Below are 23,320 nucleotides of genomic sequence, written 5' to 3'. Positions count from 1 at the left end.
TAAAGCTGTCGATTAAGGGGGAAAGATTTTCCTCATAGACCAGGCTAATGTAATCACAGGGACAGTGGCCTATATATACAGTATCTCTCTCTCTACTTTTGATCTAATCTCACTGTTTTGTATATGGAAAAAAGAAGTGCTGCATTTACGGGGAAACGGCAAAATTGCATATTCCTAATTGCAGATTACAGCTCTCTCCTCATAGAGAGTGTACAGTCTCACAGCTACGTAAGATAAGCCTGTAGACAACGGGAAGCAACAACATGTTTAAGGTTATTTTGTAAACGAGCTTTACAGTTCATCCCAGGACGACTATGCAGCCTGACAGCCGCTTTCAACAACACTGTAAACAACCGTCTGTGTACTCAAAAGAAGAATTGACAACTTTCCTACAAGTTATGAACACACCGTGCACACTTAGGGGATGACATGTATATCCCTTTAACATTGGAAACACATCTTTTGTGACAGAACATGAAGCTACACGAACACAACATGTTAAACAGACAGTAAAACAATACGGCTTTTTCATTGGTCGAGCGAGCCAGGAGGCGGGACAAAGGGTCGGGTTCGTCCCTCAAAGGAGAAGTAACCCAACTACAACCCCAGCTTGAGCTACATACAGTACTGTTGGTAGTTACAACTTCACCTCTCCTAGGCCACCGAGGGAACCAAAGTCAGGCTGAATTGCTTTTCGTTGAAACGGTAGGTAAACAGCAGTTTACATAAGTATCATTCAGGAGTGTCATTACTTCTTTTCAATGTGACACCTCCCCTGGATATCATGATGTCCTTTCTAATGTAGCGCCTGTACTGATGAGATTGCTGCAGAGGCTCGGGGACTCTATTTGCAGACAGGTTGCTTTTGACCAGTACCAGGCTTCTTTAATAGTTCAAGGTTGGATTAAGAAGCAGCTTTATGCCCTGGTAGAGAGCTCCCACCTGAGTTTAATGATGTCTTTCATGGTGTTAGCTTCAGCTTTAACTGTTGTGAATATGCTCACTCCCATCTTGTGTGTTTTGTAAAGGTAAATTATCTGAGATGTTCCCTTGTTGCAGTATCTGTGTAATAAAGCAACAATCTTATTGTCCTCACTAATCTCATTAGTTCATGGTCGACCCTTTTCATAAGCAGGACAACATTATTGAAATGTTTGAGCTTCCTGATTGTCAAAATGTAAATGTGGAGCACAATCTGGTTATCTTGGTTATTTAAGTCTCAGACGGTATATCTGAATCGTTTCTATCTAAATCGAAGTGTCATTATTACCCTTCAGAACCTGAATGGCTGCACTGCAACGTCTCAAGCAATGCCACCATGCGGGCATTGCTATCTCTCATCTTCACACAAGCAGCCGGGCCTGTGCCAAACAGCATTACAAAATGCTTGTGCTCGGAGGAGGAAGTGGAGGCATTACAATGAGTGCTCGAATGAAGAGGATAATGGGAGCTGAGAATGTGGCCGTTGTGGAGCCCAGCGAGGCAAGAACCCACTGTTTTCCTACATCTTACATCTTTTTAAGGAATAATATAAAACATTACCAACAAAGCGAAAAATCCTTACAAAGAAGTGGTGGCTCTCAACTATTTAGCAGTGATTGTTTTTACTTTTTCTCCTCTCAAACCTATTTTCGTCATCAATTAAACATTGTGTCTGTATTTTCAGACTCACTACTATCAGCCAATATGGACCCTGGTTGGAGCTGGTGCCAAAACTGTTGCCTCATCAGGTCGATCCACTGCGAGTGTTATGCCGTCTGGAGTGAAGTGGGTGAAATCTAAAGTGCAGGAAATAAACCCAGATACAAACACTGTTCGAACAGATGACGGGAATGAGGTATGTGTTTTCTGTGTATATTAGAATTCTAAAAACTGCTGGATAATGTTTCAGCTTCTGACTAGATGGTAGATAAATTGTTATTAAAATGTATAATGATGTGCAGTCTTTGTTTTATATTACAGATCTCCTATGAGTATTTGATTGTGGCTCTTGGTTTAGAACTCCATTATGAGAAGGTAAGGCTTCCTTCATTCAACTCTAACTCCACCAAGTAACCCTCCATATGTTAAATAAGTTACAGCAAAGGAAATGTTGCCTACACCTAAGAAAACGCTTTTGTTTTTGTTAGATCACAGGGCTGCCTGAGGGATTCAACCATCCAAAGATTGGGTCAAACTACTCTGTGAAAACAGTGGAGAAAACATGGAAAGCTCTGCAGAACTTCAAAGAGGGAAACGCTGTGTTTACTTTTCCAAATACTCCTGTGAAATGTGCTGGAGCTCCACAGAAGATCATGTATCTATCAGATGCCTATTTCAGAAAGGTATTTTATTCCAGAATATCATATTAATAATTTTCCAAACCTATCAAGTGTTCATTTGAATTAAAAAAAATTGAGATATTTTTGTATTTCTATCTAAGACAGGTAAAAGGGCAAGGGCCAACGTCGTGTACAACACATCGCTCCCTGTGCTCTTTGGGGTCAAGAAATATGCAGATGCATTGTGGGAAATTGTAAAACAACGTGACATACAAGTAAACCTGAGGACCAACCTTATTGAAGTGCAGGCAGACAAGCAAGAAGCTGTGTTTGAAAATCTTGACAAACCAGGCGAAACCACAGTGATTGAGGTAACTGTGTTACTGTACCTGAAAAGTGACTTTACTTAGTAGTTCAGTATTAACTGCCTGTGCCATAAGTTACAGTATTCAGTTTCCTTAAAAAGTAATTTTTTTCTTTTCTGTTTTTAGTATGAAATGCTTCATGTCACACCACCAATGGGACCCAATTTGGTGGTTAAAGGCAGTCCACTGGCAGACGAGGCTGGCTGGTTGGATGTTAACAAAGAAAACCTCCAACACAACAGGTATCCAAATGTGTTTGGGATTGGAGACTGTACCAACCTGCCCACATCCAAAACTGGTGCTGCTGTTGGTAAGTGACTAATGTGTCATCAGTTTAAACAATGTATCGATGCAATAATGGAAAGTTCCCTGTTGCTACACTTTATTACTAGTTAACTGCTTGCTCTTTTTGTGAATTGCTCAATAATCAGTTTACAGGACAGTATAAACCCTTTCAGCAGACACGATAAAGCGTGTAGTTGAAGGAGACTTCTCTGTAGTATGGGTATCTGTTTTTTTTTTTTAACAATTCATTAATTTTGTCATATTATAATCGAAATGACAAAGAAATGCTGTTGGCTCAAACACTGTTAAAGTTAATTTCCTGTCCCTGTGTCATTTCCTGTCTGTCAACTGTGGATTAAATGATGGGACGTTCTTGGCAACGTAGCGTCAATGGTGATTACATTGTTATATAAAGATGCACTATCACCTCCAGCGATCTAACTGTTGTAAAGATTCATGTTTGTGCATGATCTTTCTCATCATGTTCAGTGTATTAGTTACCATGTAACCAGATGACCGTGTCTGAAATCTCAGATATGAGACTGCTCACTGTGTTTTATATTTTACTTGGGTTAACTCCTTTAGATACTCAAGCTGCACCCTACAAGCCCTCTACCCAAGTATGTTACAATTGAACTATTTTAGTACACAATTAACTCACAAACTACTACAAGGTCCCTTCAGAGTGTAAGGCCTTCTCTAGGAGTCAGTTGTTCGTCTTAGATTAATACATAAGACTGAACGAAGAAAAACGGACTGATCCCACTCAGAAGCAAGACTTACTCAGAGCAGCTAGCAGATTAGCTCAGCTGAGCAAGGGGGAAACTAAATGATGGAACATTTGGAGTGATATTGCACCCTGCTGGACAAACTACATAATGAGATAATTTCTTAATAACCTCAAGCAAGTTCTTATCTGAAATCAAAGGCTTTTTGATTCTACCAATATATCTGTGATAGGCCTTTATAGTCTGATATGGAAAAACCTTTTTTTACTTGCATTCAAACCACTGAAGATTAAAATGTTTCTATTCAGTGTGTTATCACTGTGAAGTGACAGAATTAAAAACACTCAAACCAGATGTAAAGCAGACACAGTTTGTGAATATGCAGTTTGCAATTGGTAAGGTGTTTACCCATGGAAGGTGAAATGTTCTGTAATTATACAAATAAAAGGGAATACCTATTATTTATATGACTGCTAAAACAAATTACTCGTACAATAAGTGTGTACAACCTATACTGTATAGAGTAAGTGTTCACAATCCAGTTTTGACAGAATTTATTGTTCTTTATTTATGATGAAAAGGCTTACTATTGGTTTTGTCACTCACAGCTGCACAGTCTGCTATCCTGCACAGAACCATCACGAAAACACTGAAAAATGAGAAGCCAGATAAGAAGGTAAGTGCCAAGCTGACATTAGGAAAATTAAGATTGTTAAACTGCTCTGTTGGAAAATATAATTCAAAGTACATAATAACTTCTGATCTTGTTTCTAGTATGATGGCTACACTTCGTGTCCATTAGTTACAAGCTACAATACAGTCATTCTGGCAGAGTTTGACTACGACGGACAGCCACTGGAAACATTCCCTATCAACCAAGCCAAGGAAAGAAGACTCATGTACCACATGAAAGCTGATGTGATGCCTCATCTTTACTGGCATGGTCTTCTAAGGTTAGCAGTAATAAAGTGATGACATGGTTAAAGTGGTTAAAGGGATGGAATCGCACCCCTCTCTGCAATGAAACAATGTTCTTTCTTTCTTCTTATCTTTAGGGGCTTGTGGGGTGGACCAGAACCATACAGGAAACTCCTTCATCTGGGAATGAAATAACACGTCATGATCAGTGTGCAAGAGTATAGTTCTATCCCCCCAAATTTAAGGTTTAAATTAGCATATGAGCGCCATATTTCATAAGGGGTGGACACATACAGTCATATTCTGCTGAAGTCTATTGTTTGGACATTCTGGCTTGTCTCAATGACATGATCAAATAACTGTTTGAACATTTGCCATGAAATCTGCAGCAGATAATGTATTGATGGTACATTAGAAAATAACTCACTTAAATGAGAACCAGTAGCTCATGCTGAAACACTGAGAATAAAACTCCTCCCTGCAGTTCAACAGTATGTTTGTTATAGCTGCTAAAAAAAAAAAAAATATTCAAAGCACAAAATCTAAAAAGCACAAAAACTCTGATAGAAAGCTGACGTGTTAATATGATATGAGGCCGAGAGAAGATGGGATGTTTTTGTATCAACAGCTTTAAACAAGGGCCAAAATGTAGGATTCCAATGTTTAAGAGTTAAACGCAAACTATGAGCTTTTAAATATATTTTGGTGCTGACCATGAAGTTTTATGGTGAGAAGATGGATCATGGCTTTGTAAATGTCCCGAAGACTGACCGAAGATAGCAAGGCTCTTTCAAAGGTATTATAAATAGTTTTGATATGTTCCAAATAATTCCCTTTTTGTTAAGATTAACTCTTAGAAATGTAAAGGGTTTACATTATCTACATTGTATTTTCTTATTTGCTGCTGCAGGATATTTTAGGGATGCTTTACTATACTATATATTTTTAGATTGCTTCCTTCAACGTTGGATATACTTCTGATTGTACCATATTATCTAGTTGGTCTCTTGTTATTTTAGCAATTCAGAGGTCTTCATGTCTGTTTTGAATTGAAATACAGACCCATTCAGTCTGTGTCAAGTTATTTTTTCATACTGAAGTAACTATTTATACTACTGAACATGTTTAAGTTTTTGCGTTCGAAACTTTTTCAAGTGTACTCATGATATGCATATTGCATAACTGCCTGAGTTAGAACTAGTAATAATTTTAATGAAACAAAATCACATTAACATTCTAATGTTAGATATTCATGTGATTATTCCTACGAGAAATGACATCACTTTTACCATTCACATGTACTGATCTTTCGATTTCTCATATCTATGTCATTCATCCTATTCAGGATGAACGCTCAGGAAATCGGCAATCAGGTTCTTCCAAGAAAAAAACGTAACTTTCACATATCTACATCTCAACTGTTGCTAATTATACTTTTTGTGTCAGATATCCAAAAGGGAACAAATCGGATATCAAAATCCATTGTTTAATTTTTAATGTCCTTTCTGATTGCAGTCAAAGAGACGGTCTACCTTGCAGTTTTCTGCTTGTGCTAAAATCAAACAGCAGCCATTTTCTTGTATATAAAGTTTTCTTTTTTTCAGAACATAGGACAGGAGACAATAAAACAGATGGTAAACAGAGAGGACCCTGCCATCTCCCAGAATCGGTATGGTTCTTTGTGTGTGGAATGCCTTCATACAAACAGGACAAAACAGACAGGAACAAACAAACAGACAGGGATACAGAACAAAACTAAGAAAAAGCAAACAAGTATTCAATTTACAAAAGAGCCCCTGACATGGTTTTACTTCTCCACTAGATGCCCCCAAACATCAATTGTGTCACTATATAGTTTATTTTATTGATGGTAGATAACCTATTAATAACATGCAGTGTTCTCATGGGTTGTCCTTCATGAAATTAACATACGGTGTCCATACTTTTTCAAGTATGGCCAGCTTTCCTTATTCTGTAATACAGTAAAAGTATGGAAGGGAGCGGTCATTTCAAGTTACAGCTCTACATTGCTGAGCATAATTGTCAACTTTTCATCAATAGAGTAGCACATCAGAATACAATAATAATAATAATGATAAAACTGTCAGTCAAGAATTCTGCTTTTTGATTCGTCTAACGATGGAGAAGGCGGGACAAAAGTGACTCGATCCGTCCCACTCATAGATTGTAACAGTGGTGAGGTCACTGAAAGTTCAAGTTTGGTTAAGCGCTCAAAGTTCAAAGTTCACGCAGGTTGTTCCAGGTGCAACTGCCAGCGACAGCAAGTCGGGCTTAGTTTTCCAGTTATTTAAGGAACTCGACCAAAGTGACTGGAAGACAGGCGATTGACAGCAGTGCTGTTGGTGGTAAGTGCATGAAGGGTCTGTCTTTTTTGCTAAGTAACATGTTGACAGTTCCAGTGAAGATTGAATTCAGTCAGCAGTATACAGAGCAACAGCTCAGTGGAAGTTAGGAAGTAAACAAAGCTAAATAAAAGTTGCTTCTTTATTTAAATTATGTGTAAGTCATTTGTGCTGTCAGGTCAGTCAGTTAATTTGAGATATTCCTTGTTACAATAGCCTTACATGTGTAGTATAGAAAATCTGTCATGTTATTGTTCCAAATAATGCATGTTAAAGTACTTCATATTTTATCATATGGAGGGAAAAATCTTCAAGTGGTCTGGCTCTGACCCCACTCTGATTATTTACAGTACTCATTAGTTGTCCTAATGTAAATGCAGAGCAAAAATGTGTGCATGTTTGCTGGTCAAATCTGAATTGTTTCTATCTAAATTGACTTGTCATTATTACCCTTCAGACACTGAATGGCTGCACTGCAACGTCTCAAGCAATGCCACCATGCAGGCATTGCTGTCTCTCATCTTCACACAAGCAGCCGGGCCTGTGCCAAACAGCATTACAAAATGCTTGTGCTCGGAGGAGGAAGTGGAGGCATTACGATGAGTGCTCGAATGAAGAGGATAATGGGAGCTGAGAATGTGGCCGTTGTGGAGCCCAGCGAGGCAAGCATCAAATCATTATCCTATGTTGTGTTTTTTCTTCTGTTGAAAATTAAAACATTAACTACAAATGCCCCCCCCCCCCAAAAAAAAGTAAAAATAGTGGTATTATACATGCGTTTGTTCTAAAAAAAAAATTACATTGTCGAATGAAGCTCATATATCAACCTTTTTTTTTTTTTCATTTCCACTTTCAGACTCACTACTATCAGCCAATATGGACCCTGGTCGGAGCTGGTGCCAAAACTGTAGCCTCATCAGGTCGATCCACTGCGAGTGTTATGCCGTCTGGAGTGAAGTGGGTGAAATCTAAAGTGCAGGAAATAAACCCGGATACAAACACTGTTCGAACAGATGACGGGAATGAGGTATGTGTTTTCTGACAGGCAACGCAAGTTTATTTATATAGCACATTTTAACAACAAGGCAATTCAAAGTGCTTTACACAAAACATCAAAAGCATCATGACAGAGGAAAGAAGATTATACAGATACATTAATACATTAATTCTTTATAATCCACCCCGGGACGTCTCCATGTGTTTGTATATCAGAATTCTAAAAACTGCTGGATAATGTATCTGTTTCTGACTTTGTGTTAGGTTATACTGTAGATGGTTGGTTAAGAAATTGTGTTTTTATGTATAATGTAAATGTACATAGCCACGCATCATAGCCAATGTAAAATGAAGTGCAGTCTTTGTTTTATATTACAGATCTCCTATGAGTATTTGATTGTGGCTCTTGGTTTACAACTCCATTATGAGAAGGTAAGGCTTCATTCATTCAACTCTCGCTCTTCCTTGTAAACTTTTTTATTTTATTTAATCCAGATATATTGTAGAAAATGTTACTGTATTGGGTTATGTAGATTAAAGGACTGGCAGAGGGACTGAATCATCCAAAGATTGGGTCAAATTACTCGGTGAAAACAGTGGAGAAAACATGGAAAGCTCTGCAGAACTTCAAAGAGGGAAACGCTGTGTTTACTTTTCCAAATACGCCTGTGAAATGTCCTGGAGCTCCACAGAAGATCATGTATCTATCAGATGCCTATTTCAGAAAGGTACTGGAATTCAAACTAAAGTACATTTTCTAAGCTTTTCAATTATGACAAATTAAATAATTATATTTGATGTTTTTATCCAAGACAGGTAAAAGGGCAAGGGCCAACGTCGTGTACAACACATCGCTCCCTGTGCTCTTTGGGGTCAAGAAATATGCAGATGCATTGTGGGAAATTGTAAAACAACGTGACATACAAGTAAACCTGAGGACCAACCTTATTGAAGTGCGGACAGACAAGCAAGAAGCTGTGTTTGAAAATCTTGACAAACCAGGCGAAACCACAGTGATTGAGGTAACTGTGTTACTGTACCTGAAAAGTGACTTTACTTAGTAGTTCAGTATTAACTGCCTGTGCCATAAGTTACAGTATTCAGTTTCCTAAAAAAGTAATTTTTTTCTTTTCTGTTTTTAGTATGAAATGCTTCATGTCACACCACCAATGGGGCCCAATTTGGTGGTTAAAGGCAGTCCACTGGCAGACGAGGCTGGCTGGTTGGATGTTAACAAAGAAAACCTCCAACACAACAGGTATCCAAATGTGTTTGGGATTGGAGACTGTACCAACCTGCCCACAGCCAGGACAGCAGCTGCTGTTGGTAAGTGACTACAATGCATCGATGCAATGGGAATCAAACTGTTTTGGTGTATTTCATACAGTTTAATACTGAAGTGCTTTATCATTTGAACTTTATTTATGTCAGTGTCTGTCTTGTTTAATAACCCATTTTAAAAGGGAAATCCTTTAGGCTTCATAAAGCTTGTTTTTCAGAGTCATTTCCTAGTTAACCTTTAAGGTACAATTATGCAACTTTAGTAGATGTCCAGTGGACGTCACACTTTAGCTCCAGTCTCTCAAACCAAAACAAAGCTGTCCCTTCAGCGCCCCGCTTCCCTTCCCCATCCCTCTCTTAGTGTTCTGAAAGGTATTACTCATCAATATATTTAATTATATCTGCCATATAAATGTCTAAAATTCAAACCTTTTTGTATCACTTTTTGTATGACTGCAATCTGACTGCAGTCAAGAATTTTGCCCAGTCATACTCATCAAGTGTAGTCTTTGTATTTATGCGGAGTGATGACATTTTGAACTGTTCATAATTAATTAAATTATTGAAATTATAAAATTATTGTGTTCATGTTAATATTTCAGACTATGCTCATTTACATGCCAATAAACTCCTAACATACAATGCCATTTGAGCCATAAGGTCATGGTCAGTTTGTAGTTAAGATCTCCTCAGGAACTTCATTCTAAAGAGCCCATACTGCAATTGCTCCACTCTTTTGTATATCAGTTAGACTTTGGAAAATCAAGAAGGGACTCATCTAAGGATCTCAGGGAGCAGGTAGGGACATAGGGCAACTGATAATTAACATGGTGCGAAGGCTTCATGGGCTTTGTAATTAATCAATAACGATTAGAAATCAATTCTTATATAACAGGTAGCTGGGAACAGAAAAGAAAGAAGCAAAAATGGTAGAGATACAGTAGTCAAATTGACTTGTTATATAAGCCCTTCTACGTCTTCTGTACCTGAGATTATAAAAGCACAATTGAACCACTGACTATATGGTTTTTTATCTGATTATCGATGTAAATAGGGCAGAGTATGGTTGTTTGAGGGTTCTGATGATTGTTTAAGACAGCTTTTGTATATTTTATATTTTAATAATAATTATTTTATTTGTGTTGAAAATACAATAAGAGGCAAGAAAATAGGCTTAGCAACAAGCCTTGGGGAACTCCACCCTGAACACCTGCAACAGCTGACCTGGCCTTATTAATACCAACATTAAAAGGACTGTACAGTATTTTAAAAGGGGCCTGTGATTGTTAGTGAAAAAGCTTTGGGGAGATCGTAAAAATCCAAAACGAGTTGTCCATCTTCAAGAAAAGGTTTTTCTTTTGTGTGTACTGTCACACTTCAGTTGGATGTAGTGATTTAATGTGTGACTGCAGATGACAGTGTTGTGTCATGACAGTAAAAAAGTGCTGGGTTGTGGTGAGGAGGTGTTCGCATGTCCAACTATCTCATGAAGTAGGAGTGTAGAACATTAAACTGTCACTCTCAACTATTCTGCTCATGACCCTTGCTGGGCATCAGCAAAAAAAAAATTGTGTTTCAGCTGAAACCACATTTGACAAAGAGTTAAGAGGGACCGAAACATTGCAGTTTTTTTTTTTAATGAATTGGTGATGCAAATAATTTAGTCAATATACTAAAGCTAAAACTGTGCACTAAGGAGTTTGTATGCCTCGAATACAGTATAAGTTATTAAATCATATTGATTTGGGACACATTTTTTTCTATAAAAATTAAAAAAGCTTACTATTTATTTCCCATTCCTAGCTGCACAGTCTGCTATCCTGCACAGAACCATCAGTAAAATACTGAAAAATGAGAAGCCAGATAAGAAGGTAAGTACCATGTCAACATTAATATGAGGAATGTTATAACTGCTCTGTTGACAGAACCTCTGATAAATAGAAATGCAAGTAAATAAAACAGAATTTCCTTGTTTATAGTATGATGGCTACACCTCATGTCCATTGGTTACAAGCTACAATACAGTCATTCTGGCAGAGTTTAACTACAATCTTCAACCCCTGGAAACATTCCCCATCAACCAAGCCAAAGAAAGAAAAATTATGTACCACTTGAAAGCTGATATGATGCCTAATCTCTACTGGCATGGCCTTCTAAGGTATGTCGATTATTAGTTAAGATGTCAGAATTTGCCAACAGATATGGTACCACAACGTCACAATGAATTAATACAGACTTTTATTCTATTAAAGGGGTCTATGGGGTGGACCAGCACCATACAGGAAGCTCCTTCATCTTGGGATGAAATGAGACTCCACCATTATTTTTGTGAGTTCATAGTAACATTCTCTAAACTTAAGGGAAACAAGTAGCACATTAAATCAGTTGTTCTACTAAATGCTGGACCAACTGTATACAGTGGTGAGTGCAATAGTTACATGTATGGCATATCATTAATTATTACATAAGGTTTTGTCAAGTTATATATTAAAATGACTCACTTGGCCTGAGCGAAACACTGCAAATAACTGTGAACTCTGCAGTCTTCTTGGCTTTTAGCTGCATAAAGTTGAATCATTATTTTAAGGCGGCTTATTGCAATGTGTTTTGCTTTGGGTTTATCAAACCCCAAAGTGGAATACTAAGGCTGAGTAGGGTTACAAATCCATTGGAAGGGCAACTCGAAGGGAAGACTTTTTCATTAACTACAGAGGCATCCAGGAGGGGACTCTGAGGATATTTAAGGAATTTGGATAAGAGTGTTGAATGAGCACAACTGTTTCTTAAACCGATTCAATAAAACTGTGAGGGGAAAAGGGATGTAGGGTATTTTACCTTTTGTAATAAAATATTGTGTATGCATTCAGCTTAACCATTCTGCAAACTATTACTATAGCGCCATCTAATATTTAAAAAATAGTTTTAATTAATTATTATATGAAGTCAGTGTTTCTAGCAATTATTTTAAAAGATTAATCACTACTGTGATGATGTGACTGACATCTATTTGACACACGATCCATTTCATATACTTTGTTGATGAATTCATTGTTTTGCAATGTCCATTTTCAAATCCCAATCAAGCTGCACTCCCTCAATAATGTTGAAAAAGAAAATTGCTGCAAAAATGTAAATAAAGGTGTATTTAAAATAAACCCGACACAAAATAAAATAAAAGCCTTGTATTAGTGTCTTCACTCAAAATGTAACATTCATATGATGTGTATTTCTGCAGACATTCAACACTGACCAGCTGCGTGCACGCTCGCGCACGCTCACTCGCGCATCATAGCCATTTTCCTGTTTGACTCCGCTCTCCGCCACGTTGTTCCTCCTCCTACGTGTGTGTGTCGATTTCTCCTGCGCACCACCAGCGTTATGTTTGTGATGAGGCGGGAAATGGCGTCCGCAGACATGGATGATCAGTGAACAGCCACCGAGCAGCAGACAACAACCACGGCCAGGCCCCCCCCAACACCCGGAGGCCGTCACGGTCGCTGCCGAGAGCTGACAACATTTTTCAGGAGCTCCATTAATCACCAGTAAGTAACAAACATCAACATGTAAACACTGACTGCTGCTGCTAGCTCGAGGCTAACGTGAGACAGTGAAGGGGGCGTAGTCTAATGGCTGAACACAAGATGTCGCGTTAGCCACAGCGGAGCTAGCGGGTTAGCTGTCGCTTTATCAGAGGAAAGACGGTTTAATTAACACGTGTTATACTTACATGTTTGTTAGGACAAACACAAGATACGTGCTGTGGGAGTTAAAGGTATTTATGTCACGGTACTGATTTTGCTGCCATCGGCATTTTGTTAGCTATAGTTAGCTCCGCGTAGCAGCTCGTATGTGCTACCCGCGGAATCACCAAACAACATCTGGATTACGTTACGTGTGGATAAATCAAAGATATACTATGATAGCACATAAATCTGAGGGTTGTTTAATGCCTGTTCTCACCACTTGTGCTCGCGTTTTTGGCCCACCGCATTTGGACACGAGTGTCAATCAAACTAATGGATGTACTGCTAAATATCAACAGCTGGCTAACGTTAGCTCGCTGACGTCGTTGATGTTACGTAACAGCCAGCTCTCTGCGATCACATCTGGATTGACGACACGTTGATAACATAATGTAACTTCGGCAAAGCTTAACAACACAAACTAAAAAAACCGACAGTGTCGTTAGCTGTCGTGCTCGAGGCCTCTCGTGACTTCTGACCGTTCAGCCGGACAAACAAACATCAGGTTTGAGTCTCACTTTGTTTTTAAAGTCGGGAAGTTACCATGACAACCAAAGGACTACTATTAGTTTATCAGTAAATAATAAATTGGCATGTTGTGATAATACTCGGTAAATAATTGTTATACTACGTCAATTGGAATATTTTATACATGTATTGACACGCAGGCTGTTATCATAACTATTTGTTGTTAGATAGATTTGTTAGATACATTTTGATCGTTGATTATAGATTTTTTTATTTTCATACTAGTGTATACAAAGGGGTTTAATCATCAGACTAATCCATAATAAAATCCTAGTCGCTGCTCTATTTATTTTTGTTAAGAGAGGTACATTTCTCAGTTTGCAAGATGGATAAAGGATTATCTTATCTTAAAAGCAGGAACTGAAAAGTTCAAATATGTTAAAAATAAAAATCATGAAAGTATTTTTTTTTGTTAACATCCCTCAACAGAAGAGCAGGAACTATTGGGGAAAATGCTTTTCACTTTCACAGTGTTGTCCGATAGGTAACAGGAAGTTGTGGAGCAAAAACTTCATCAATCTTAAATGTCAAAGTTGTTAAAAGAAAAAGTTTTGTCTGCCAGACAGCAGCTTGCTGTTCGGGACTTTTTTTTGTCATATAGTAATTCAATGGCCAAAACTTTTATGGTCCAAATTTGAGGGATTATAGTCTTGAATGTTAGTTTATCTTTTTGTTTTTAAGCTATTCATTTATTTTTCACCATAAAATGTGATTTATGACAGATTTTTAATTCTTAATTTCTTCACAGAAAAAGTTTCTCTACATTCTTTTTACAGACTCAGGCTGAGAGCTAAGCTACTGTAACGTAATGTTACTAAAAGAGGCAGGAAGACAGTTCAAACCACTTCTATCAGATAGACTCTGAGCTCTGATGGTAGATAGATAGATAGATAGATAGATAGATAGATACTTTATTGATCCCGAGGGAAATTCAAGGCATCCAGTAGCAGTATACAGACAGGCAGGACACAAGACATTAGTTACAATACACACCCGCTGTCCCCCCCCCCTGTATACAAATCCCCCAAACAGATTTAGCAGCCCCTATGTGACTAAGAATAAACATAATTATATGTTAAACCTGTGCAGTTAGCATTAGCAGTTAGACTTAAAACTAATATAGCATAATGTACATAACCTGTGAGGAGAGAAAAATATGTGTTGGTTAAAAGAGACCTGTAAACAGTTAAAGAGCCTTAGAAACAAAGTGCTGACCTTCTAGAAACTGATGGTGACATCAGTAAGACTAAAGATCAGTCATAGAAACAAGAAAACTACAGCTTCAGCTTGCATTAAAACAAAACAAAAGTGACACATTCTAACAGTATAAAAACTCTGGGTCCTTTACTCCAGTACAAACAGCTTGTGTATTCTAGATAAATCATGTTTCTCATAACTTTAAAAGTTCAGACATTGTTTTTCTTCCCCTTCCAGATTTATCTATGTGACGTCAGAGCATGATGAGGCTGAGAGTGCGTAAAGCTCCTCAGCAGCCAAACATAGGCCGTCCAACACATCCATCCAAGGCCAAACGGAAACACTGTGAAGTGGAGCCGTCCCCTGTGAAAGGTCGAGGCAAAATGCAGAAGAATGAAACGGGCCTGTTCTCAACTATAAAGAAATTCATCCGTGGAAATGCTGTCAAGGTGGGATTGCGTCTTATTTTCAGCAGCGTGTTTACAAGTACGCTGTTTTCAATTTGACATGAAATGAATCTAAGAGCTCACATGTGACCGCAGCATTGGCATTTTGTTGATTATGGGAAACAGAGGCTTGAGATAAAAGACATTTACAGTGAAAATAACCAGATTGATGGTCTGTTTTTGAAAGACCAGCGCAGCCTCCATACAGCACATGGGGCGTGACCAAAACGTCCAGGTCCTCGGCACTCTGATGCCAGTACTATGAAAACAGATGATTTATTTTTAAATTGTATATATACTTTATTAATCCCCGAGGGGAAATTCTGGTTTAGATAGTTTTTCATTATGGTTACTCACAACGACTACTGTGATTAATCACACTTCTAATTAACAGCACTACTACTTGTTCAAAGAAAATATTTTCAGATTTGAAAGATTAAAAAAGTAAAACAATGTCTACATTTGGATCATCTGTAACCCTGACTAATTTTGTAATCCTGTTTTTATTTGACTCAGGTGGAGCCAGATATCCCCGCCAAGAGGAGTCGTATTGATTGTAATTCCGATGGCAATCTTATCACTTCAACGCCACAGACGAGAGGCCTTGCCAACAAATCGGTGGCCAGAGTTTGCCGGAAAACTCCGAATAAAGGTACTACAGACTCTGAAGTATCGGATGTATCTGTTGTAAAAGAAGTTTCACGTTCGAGATTGACATTAGAACACTTTCTCTTCCAGACACGATGACGTGCAACAGTAAACCCATTAAACCCAATGGTAAACTTGAAGCCCCCGTCGAAGCAGCAAGCAGCCCACCTCGCACCACCCTTCTTGGAACCATCTTCTCTCCAGTCTTCAACTTTTTCTCACCAGCAACAAAAACGGGTAAAACAAAAAAAAAATCCTCAGATTTTGATGCATTAAACTACTTGCATGATCGAGCTGGTAAAGGTGTCTCTGAAGCGTATTCTTTGAATTTCATGTGAAATGAACAAACTGTTGTGACCCCGCTCATCGTTTGTCTGCAGCCACTCCTGGTTCAGACTCTCCTGGCCAAGCGATGGAGGCAGAGGAAATCATGAAACAGCTGGACATCGAGCAGGCAGAAGAGATGCCGAGCAGCACTCTGACTTCCACAGAAGGCATCACTCCATGTCACACAGCCCCGATTCTACCACAGAGGCCTGAGATGACCTCGGACACGACCATAGAAGAAGGACAAATCGTCACCGAAACTGACATGCCCCCACTAACAGGTGGGAGGAGCCTAACATTAGACCGTAGTCTTCTAAATCAGTGAACTAGCATACAATAGACAAATCAGCTTTGTTTACATGACGCTGCACTTTGCTCCTGCTCGTCTTCAACTGTCAAACTGTGGATTACAAATCAAAGAACAGGGAGCCGAAGTTGCACTTTTTCAGGGATATGTTTAAGATGAAATGGTCACGTTGAAATCAATATACGAGTATTAACTCGAACTGAAATCTTGGCAGATTAGGATAGAGAATCATTTGTTCTATATCCAGGCTAAACTATATATTGTTTTGTCAAATGTTCTTCAAATCATAAGTATGTAGCTCCTGATAGCAAGTGTAATGGTGGATGCTGATTTGTCCTCAAGAACAGAGAAGTTAAATGAGAGATTACTTGAAGCAACAAAAGTTAGTGGAACAAATGCTGGGCATGACAACTTCAGCTTTCCTCTTGTTCAGGATCATATCGTTGTAACTTTGCCATGCCTGTCCTCAGCAGTTCCTGGTTGTATGCCAGATGGCGGCTACCAACACACATTACCTCCAGCTCCTGCAGAAACCTCGTACGATGAGGACTGGGAAGTTTTTGATCCGTGAGTATCGAAATACGTTTTGAAAAGCAGCGAACAATCCTGGAAATCCTGAATTTATGAGACATTACTTTAAAGACTCTCAGTCAGACTTTTAAGTAAAGACTTCAGTGATTGCACATCTTTGATCAACTTTTGCTTGATGCATGTTACATGTCGACCACAGCATGGATGTTTCATTTAGGACAGTTAGGAAAGGTGAAAAAGGAGAATAATATGCCCTCTTTATGTAAACAGAGGTGGCTGCAGCAACACTCTGAACCCCCCCATACGGCAGCAGGAACTGAAAAGTCAGTCTTAGTACTTTGTGATAACTTTTGACTCCGTGTAAACATTTACTCGTCTACCTCCGGCCAGGACTCACAACATGAATATTTCACTTTTGAGGTATCTGCTGTATTGAACATAGGAGTAGGTATACAATGTTCAAATAGTCTGTTTGTGTTTTTTTCTTCCTTTCTGCCTTAAATGAAACTCTTTTGGGTTCCTTCTTCCTCAGGTACTTCTTCATCAAGCATGTGCCTCCGCTGACAGAAGAGCAGTTAACACGTAAACCAGCGCTACCTTTAAAAACACGCAGCACACCCGAGTTTTCCCTCGTCCTGGACCTGGTGAGCACTGAAATGTTTCTCACGCTGAAGTCTGAGCTCTGACAATGAAACAGACTTTAATGGCCCTTTTCTTTTTTTCCCTTTCAGGATGAAACTTTGGTCCACTGTAGTTTGAATGAGCTAGAAGACGCCGCCCTGACATTCCCTGTTCTCTTTCAAGATGTTATATACCAGGTAGGAACCGTGAGAAGCAGCTCGTTCAGTTAAAGCTTTCCTTTCCTGAATCATCTTTGACCTGATTTTTTTGTTTTTGTTTTTCTAGGTGTATGTTCGGTTGAGGCCCTTTTTCCGTGAGTTCCTGGAACGCATGTCTCAAATGTATGAGGTGAGACTCCCCTTTTCATTTCCTCATTTGAAGAACCGTGTTTGTTTGAATGGACATTTTACTCATACATTTCTGTTCAATTTGACTTTCAGATCATTCTCTTCACCGCGTCAAAGAAAGTCTACGCTGACAAGTTGCTCAACATCCTGGATCCGAAGAAACAGTTGGTCAGGTTAGTGACCGGTCCTGACTCCATCAGCTCTCAGCTGCAGTAATGAGGATGAAATATAAGTGTCAGTATAAAGTTGACATGAAAGTAGAGCCAGAGAAATAAAGGACATCATCCGTGCGTCAGCTCGGAGAAATGACAGGCTTCTTTCTTTAAGGAGCTACGCTAAGTAATCCAAAATAATCATGTCGATTAAAAAAAGAAGGCTCTGAGTCTTCACCTTTTTCTTCAGTTTATTTAACACTCAGAGTCGAATAAAACAAAATATCTTCCTGGTTTTGTAATAAATGCAAATTTTCCTTTGTGATGTTTCAGGTTTATCTAGTTTGTTTGTTTGTTCTGATGTCACACACACACCCACACCCTGTGTGATGTCTTTTTAAAACCTGTAAATCTGTCCAAACAAAAGAGCATTATCTCAAGCAGTCTTGTTGCCGTTTCCTCCTTTAAATAATTAGTTCACGCTTCGGCAGATTGCTTTACAGACGTTTACAAATTCTTGTCACCCTCAACTTCATGTGAAGTTTCATTGTGCTGCTTTTCAAACGAGTCGGGATGATCCACGTTAGAGCCAGACTGATTCATCAGCCGATAATATCGGTCGATGTTGGCATACTTAGTGACTGTCAGTATGTGATCATTTTATCGCAGATACGACTGGACTAGATTTATTCACCAGTCACACAGCGTTTATTCATTGGGCTCAAGTCTCCGTATATCTTTTCTTGTACATTTATCTCAGAGATCTAAGAAAGATTTAGCCCCTTCCCTAACATGGACATGTGGACCGCCGAGCTCTTAACCACATACTCTACCAATAATCTATTATTTCAAGTGCTCCATTTCAAGAAGGATGTCACTTTTGATTACATTTGTTTGTTTTCAAGAAACTGTTTTAAAAACACATGTATTGCATGTTTTTAAATGGCAACTATAATCTCTCTTTCTGTTTTTTTTTTTTTTTTCCCCCAGACACAGATTATTTCGTGAGCACTGCGTGTGCGTCCAAGGAAATTATATTAAAGACCTGAACATTCTCGGACGGGATCTTTCCAAGACGATAATAATCGACAACTCACCCCAAGCCTTCGCCTATCAGGTAAACAAAGTCACAGAGAGGCGGAAAGCAGTTGGAAAAATGGGGAAGGGGACTTCATGAGTTAATGTTTTTTTTTTTTCTTCAGCTTTCCAATGGGATCCCTATCGAGAGCTGGTTTGTGGATAGAAACGACAATGAACTTCTGAAGCTGGTTCCTTTCCTGGAGAAGCTGGTGGAGCTGGTGTGTATGATGACTGACACACTTGATTGTTGTCACTCACAGAGAGCCTCTTGATTGGATGCACAGTTACTATAATGTTCTACACGTGAGCGATGCATCATCTATACACCCTCTCTTGTTGGGGTCGCGGTGGGGATGAAGCCAGCTCAGCTTTGATTGGGCGACAGGTTTTAAATTCTTTGGGTTTGAGGAATGATGCATGAAGTACATTCAGCTGACTGAGTGTTATAAATCTGTGAAAAAAGCAGCATCAAGTTTCTCTTTTGCCTCAGAGTAAAAGTAATTTTTTTAATGTATACATAAATAATGCTAAAGCGTGTAAATCTTTAGGCTGTGAAACTGAATTGTGCTGCTGGGATGAATGAAGTCGTCTGAATCTGATACGCTGTCACAGTTGGCTCATATCTTTATATAAGATGATCACTCACTGAGTGTTTCTGCTCTGTCAGCAGTTTTACTTTAACACGCTCAGAAACCAGTTCAAACATAAGTTTGGATTCATTTACTTATTTATTTTTTATGGAATATTTATTTTTGGGCGTTTGTGCCTTTTATTGGAGAGCGGATAAAGAAGAAAATCAGCCGATGATATTTGTGACATAAGCAGCTGAAATGTACATTTTGCGGGAATGTCATCCTGTCATTCACCTGACGTTACATCATCGTGAAACCAAAGCCCCTCGTTATCAGCAGCACGGAGTTAAAGAGCGTTGATTACTTGTAGTCATTTTAAGAGTTTGTTGTTCTGTTTTCTCTCTCCGTCACAGAACGAAGACGTCAGGCCGCACATTCGAGAACAGTTTCGTCTGCACTCCCTCCTTCCTCCAGACTGAAAGGCTCACGTTCAGCTCGTATGTCCGAGAAGATATCGACATTGGAAGAAAAATAACAGAGGAAAACATTCAACAAATTACTCTTTGCAAACACAACATTGCTATTATAATTGTTATACTTTTTTATCATGGAAAAAAAGAAAGAGAAAATATGAAGCTACAGTATGTCGGAGTGAAAAAGCCCGAGGTGTTTTTGAACCTGACTGAGGACAAACTTTTCACTTTTTGCTCACTACTTTTTATTCCGACGTTTTAAAAAAAAAAAACAGCCTCCTGGAAGGTGTTTAGTCTTTTTAAGAACCATTTTTGGATTGACAAAACTGAATGTCATGCAGTGTTGGATTCTATGGACCTTGTCGGCTTCAGCCTGACCTTGAACGGCCAGTAACACTTGTATCATATTCACTCTGTTGTAGATATTGTACATACGTTTTTAAGTTGTTTTACTTTCACTTCAGGTTTGAGTATGTATTCTCGGATTGGGTTGCTTTTATAAACCAACATGTAAGTATGTTTGCTTTTCTGTTGTATGCCTGCATTCTTTCTGTCATGCTTTACTCCATTACATGCAGCTGTCTGTAATAAGGTGCAGTTCTGTTTTTATTAAAAAAAAGAAAGAAAGAAGTATCTTTGGGAGGAACATGTTTCTGATAAGATATTTTCAAAGTGTATGTAATGTAAGCTAGAATAGGGTCTGAACTGAATACAAAGCCATAATGGCTGAATTCTAATTTGAGATTTCTATTGGAGAGTCCATGTCTGATTACGACACCTTGATCATCCTCTAACAAAAGCGGCGGGGTGGGAGAGGTTCAGGCATCTTGCACTTTGACATCCAGCCCTTTGTAAGTTGATGTGAAATCTTGTCACTTTTCTACACAGGTGTGTATCACCTCAGTTTGTTGTGTGCGTGTGTGTGTGTGTGTGTGTGGGGAGGGGAGGGCGGTGAAACCGTAGCACCAGCAAATTGCCAACATGTTTGCTTTAAATGTTGTTTTTCCAAGACGTCTTGTTTGTGGGATCTTTACGATGTAGGAGTCACAAGTTTTATTGACTATTGAATGATCACTCCTGTTGTATTCAGTGTTACTTAATGGTTTCCTTGAAAATAAAAACATTTTTATACGACTCAAGACTCCTGCAAATCATGTAGGAACATAATCTGATATTATAAATGTATAGTAACGTTTAGTGGTAAAACTTCTCGATAGCTTGCAATGATGAAGATGACTGAGCTCGACCAGTGAAGTAAAATACTGATGTTTCATTTTCAGATTTGCAACTACATTTGGCATCACTTCTTATAACAAATATAATCATGTAATGTAGCAACAGGGAGATTATTTCAGATTCAGGTTGAAGGACTTCTTTTAGCTCTTACTGACCAACAGGTGCAAAAACATAACATTAAATACGTTAATAGTTCTGGAAAATATTTATACTGAAGTAAAAGATAAGACTGAAGCATATAACAGCTTTGACTAAGAATATTAAAAAAATATGCATGTGAAAACAGACAATGGCACGTACTGATTGAACAGGGACATTTTTTTATGTTTCACATTTTTGCAGACAGATCATAAGAGTAGTGTAAATGTTGATATTATGGCCATACTTTGATGTCAATGTGAAAATTAAAAGCTATTTTTATTTAGAATAATTAGAAAGTTCTTCAATTGCATTAGAATCCTTTGTGCCTGAAATACTTTACTTCATGTTTTGCACGCTCCCATAAAAAGAAAATGTAAGTGAAAATCTTCTCTTAAGGTGGGCATCTTTTGTTGTCTTCACAACCTGCCAGAGATACCAAACTTACAAGATGTCCCGATCAGATAACCTTCTAATCCTCGTTCTTTAAAGAAATAGGTCATTACCTGCTTGTAGGTGTGTGCTGAGTTACTCCCTCTGAAGGTCATGTGAGTCCCAATACAAAGGTACCCAGTCTTCATCACACTTATCTAACAGAGTTCAGACTGAGGAATTCTAAACAAAATCACACTGTTGATAGTGTAAAGATAAGACATGGGGATAATTAACTGTGTATTTCAACTAAATCCACCCAATCAGCCCCCCCTGCCCTCCTCTATTGGCTGCTGGTGGGGGGGTGGATCATAAACCATGAAGCCTTGCTCGTGTATTCCCATGGGGCTGACGTATATAAAAGGTGACCACGGTGCTCTCACCTCTAGATAACATTAGGTGGATCAAAGATGCGGATGCTCCTCTTTTTGAGTGCCTTGCTGGGGGCGTTGGGGTCACAGGAGACGGCCTCCACAGAAACTCAGCAGCTTCAGGCTCTCCACTGCCCGCCCTGTGAGCGCATACACTGCTCCTCCCGGAGGGCGCTGAAGCTCCAGTGTAAAGGTGGCGTGACGACAGGGGTCTGTGGTTGCTGCCCCGTGTGTGCCAGGGCAGAGGGGGAGACCTGCGGAGGAACGTGGGACTACCTGGGCAAGTGTGACGAGGGGCTGGTCTGTTACCAGGAGTCAGCAAACACAGAGAGCAAAGGGATCTGTAAAGCAGGTGAGATTCACGTGTGCAGACTCAAAAACATCAAACTGGAGATGTGGACTGGATGTCTTTTGTTCATTTTTTTTTTATCTGCTAGAAGGAGTCAAACGTTGTCACATTTACCACAAGCTTAGCTAAAGCATGTTGCATCACAAAGAAACATGCAAAGTACCAAAATTCAGACTTTTTTCATTCAGTTTGAACTTCAAAGTTTCTGTATGGTGAGTTTGTATGCTTAAAGAAAGCTGCTTTGGGTTTCTACTATACCCATAGAAATGAGTCTTTATTATTTCTGTCCTTTGTATTTCTACTGAGAAAAATACAAAAGGTTAAAAATAAACATAGAGGGAGAGTCCATTACTCTTATGGTCAAAATGTAACTTAAGCACAATTAAAATTTGATAAGTTAGAATTAGAATGAAGGAAAATAACACAAAGAAAATGTGAGCTGCATTTTGAGGTCGTAGCTGATTAGGGTGTGTGTGTATGTGTGTGTGTGGTGGGGCTTTAGTTTTTTAGGCTTCTTTATTTCATCAAAGTGTATCATATTTTGTCATCATCGCAGTGGGAACGGAGCCAGTGTGGTAAATGTAGTTTACGAGCTGTGAGTCTGATAGTGAGCTCAAGGCTTCCT

General features: G+C 38.8%; 3 protein-coding genes and 2 long non-coding RNA genes across 7 annotated transcripts; 3 read left to right on the top strand and 2 right to left on the bottom strand.

The window, feature by feature from the left end:
• Positions 1-619: 619 nt before the first annotated feature.
• On the top strand, positions 620-12,374 carry LOC306825189 (sulfide:quinone oxidoreductase, mitochondrial-like). Of its 2 annotated transcripts, none has more exons than XM_079345780.1 (10): positions 620-705; positions 7,378-7,582; positions 7,777-7,947; positions 8,295-8,348; positions 8,450-8,644; positions 8,729-8,938; positions 9,059-9,242; positions 11,001-11,068; positions 11,177-11,355; positions 11,450-12,374. In XM_079345780.1, exons 2-10 carry the CDS (start codon positions 7,385-7,387, stop codon positions 11,505-11,507), a joined length of 1,317 nt encoding a protein of 438 aa, XP_079201906.1. In that variant the 5' UTR covers positions 620-705; positions 7,378-7,384; the 3' UTR covers positions 11,508-12,374. The 2 variants fall into 2 exon arrangements, with proteins under 2 accessions (XP_079201906.1, XP_079201907.1); XM_079345781.1 differs by lacking the exon at positions 620-705 and adding an exon at positions 5,736-6,923.
• Positions 623-5,631, top strand: LOC306825188 (sulfide:quinone oxidoreductase, mitochondrial-like). Its single transcript, XM_079345779.1, has 10 exons — positions 623-705; positions 1,278-1,482; positions 1,667-1,837; positions 1,963-2,016; positions 2,130-2,324; positions 2,423-2,632; positions 2,753-2,936; positions 4,248-4,315; positions 4,414-4,592; positions 4,695-5,631. The coding sequence occupies exons 2-10, from the start codon at positions 1,285-1,287 to the stop codon at positions 4,750-4,752; spliced, it is 1,317 nt and encodes a 438-aa protein (XP_079201905.1). The 5' UTR covers positions 623-705; positions 1,278-1,284; the 3' UTR covers positions 4,753-5,631.
• LOC306825191 lies at positions 2,945-4,289 on the bottom strand. Its single transcript, XR_013779227.1, has 3 exons — positions 4,227-4,289; positions 3,479-4,066; positions 2,945-3,440 (listed from the first exon to the last, which is right to left on the bottom strand). It is a non-coding gene; the product is annotated as an uncharacterized lncRNA (long non-coding RNA).
• A 118-nt stretch (positions 12,375-12,492) lies between the features above and the next one.
• Positions 12,493-13,547, bottom strand: LOC306825190. Its single transcript, XR_013779226.1, has 2 exons — positions 13,376-13,547; positions 12,493-12,704 (listed from the first exon to the last, which is right to left on the bottom strand). It is a non-coding gene; the product is annotated as an uncharacterized lncRNA (long non-coding RNA).
• On the top strand, positions 12,597-21,303 carry ctdspl2a (CTD (carboxy-terminal domain, RNA polymerase II, polypeptide A) small phosphatase like 2a). Of its 2 annotated transcripts, none has more exons than XM_079345778.1 (13): positions 12,597-12,739; positions 14,903-15,114; positions 15,628-15,763; positions 15,850-15,996; positions 16,140-16,367; positions 16,867-16,960; positions 17,457-17,568; positions 17,656-17,742; positions 17,831-17,893; positions 17,986-18,065; positions 19,035-19,161; positions 19,247-19,342; positions 20,110-21,303. In XM_079345778.1, exons 2-13 carry the CDS (start codon positions 14,926-14,928, stop codon positions 20,173-20,175), a joined length of 1,425 nt encoding a protein of 474 aa, XP_079201904.1. In that variant the 5' UTR covers positions 12,597-12,739; positions 14,903-14,925; the 3' UTR covers positions 20,176-21,303. The 2 variants fall into 2 exon arrangements, with proteins under 2 accessions (XP_079201904.1, XP_079201903.1); XM_079345777.1 differs by having other exon boundaries at positions 16,864-16,960.
• The last annotated feature ends 2,017 nt before the right edge of the window (positions 21,304-23,320 follow it).

The sequence above is a fragment of the Symphodus melops genome (assembly GCF_947650265.1).
Source record: "Symphodus melops genome assembly, chromosome: 6".
Lineage (NCBI taxonomy): Eukaryota > Metazoa > Chordata > Actinopteri > Labriformes > Labridae > Symphodus > Symphodus melops.
The sequence above is the reverse complement of the archived record's forward strand: the minus strand, read 5'-3'. Positions and strand labels throughout refer to the sequence as shown.

Bases quoted from the DNA above. Each gene is read 5' to 3' on its own strand.
- LOC306825188 (XM_079345779.1), top strand. From the start codon at position 1,285: ATGGCTGCACTGCAACGTCTCAAGCAATGCCACCATGCGGGCATTGCT. The intron at 1,483-1,666 runs GCAAGAACCCAC...CTGTATTTTCAG, and splicing joins CCGTTGTGGAGCCCAGCGAG to ACTCACTACTATCAGCCAAT. The intron at 2,325-2,422 runs GTATTTTATTCC...TTTCTATCTAAG, and splicing joins CAGATGCCTATTTCAGAAAG to ACAGGTAAAAGGGCAAGGGC.
- LOC306825189 (XM_079345780.1), top strand. From the start codon at position 7,385: ATGGCTGCACTGCAACGTCTCAAGCAATGCCACCATGCAGGCATTGCT. The intron at 7,583-7,776 runs GCAAGCATCAAA...TTCCACTTTCAG, and splicing joins CCGTTGTGGAGCCCAGCGAG to ACTCACTACTATCAGCCAAT. The intron at 11,356-11,449 runs GTATGTCGATTA...ATTCTATTAAAG, and splicing joins TACTGGCATGGCCTTCTAAG to GGGTCTATGGGGTGGACCAG.
- ctdspl2a (XM_079345777.1), top strand. From the start codon at position 14,926: ATGATGAGGCTGAGAGTGCGTAAAGCTCCTCAGCAGCCAAACATAGGC. The intron at 15,997-16,139 runs GTAAAACAAAAA...GTTTGTCTGCAG, and splicing joins CTCACCAGCAACAAAAACGG to CCACTCCTGGTTCAGACTCT. The intron at 19,162-19,246 runs GTAAACAAAGTC...TTTTTTCTTCAG, and splicing joins CCCAAGCCTTCGCCTATCAG to CTTTCCAATGGGATCCCTAT.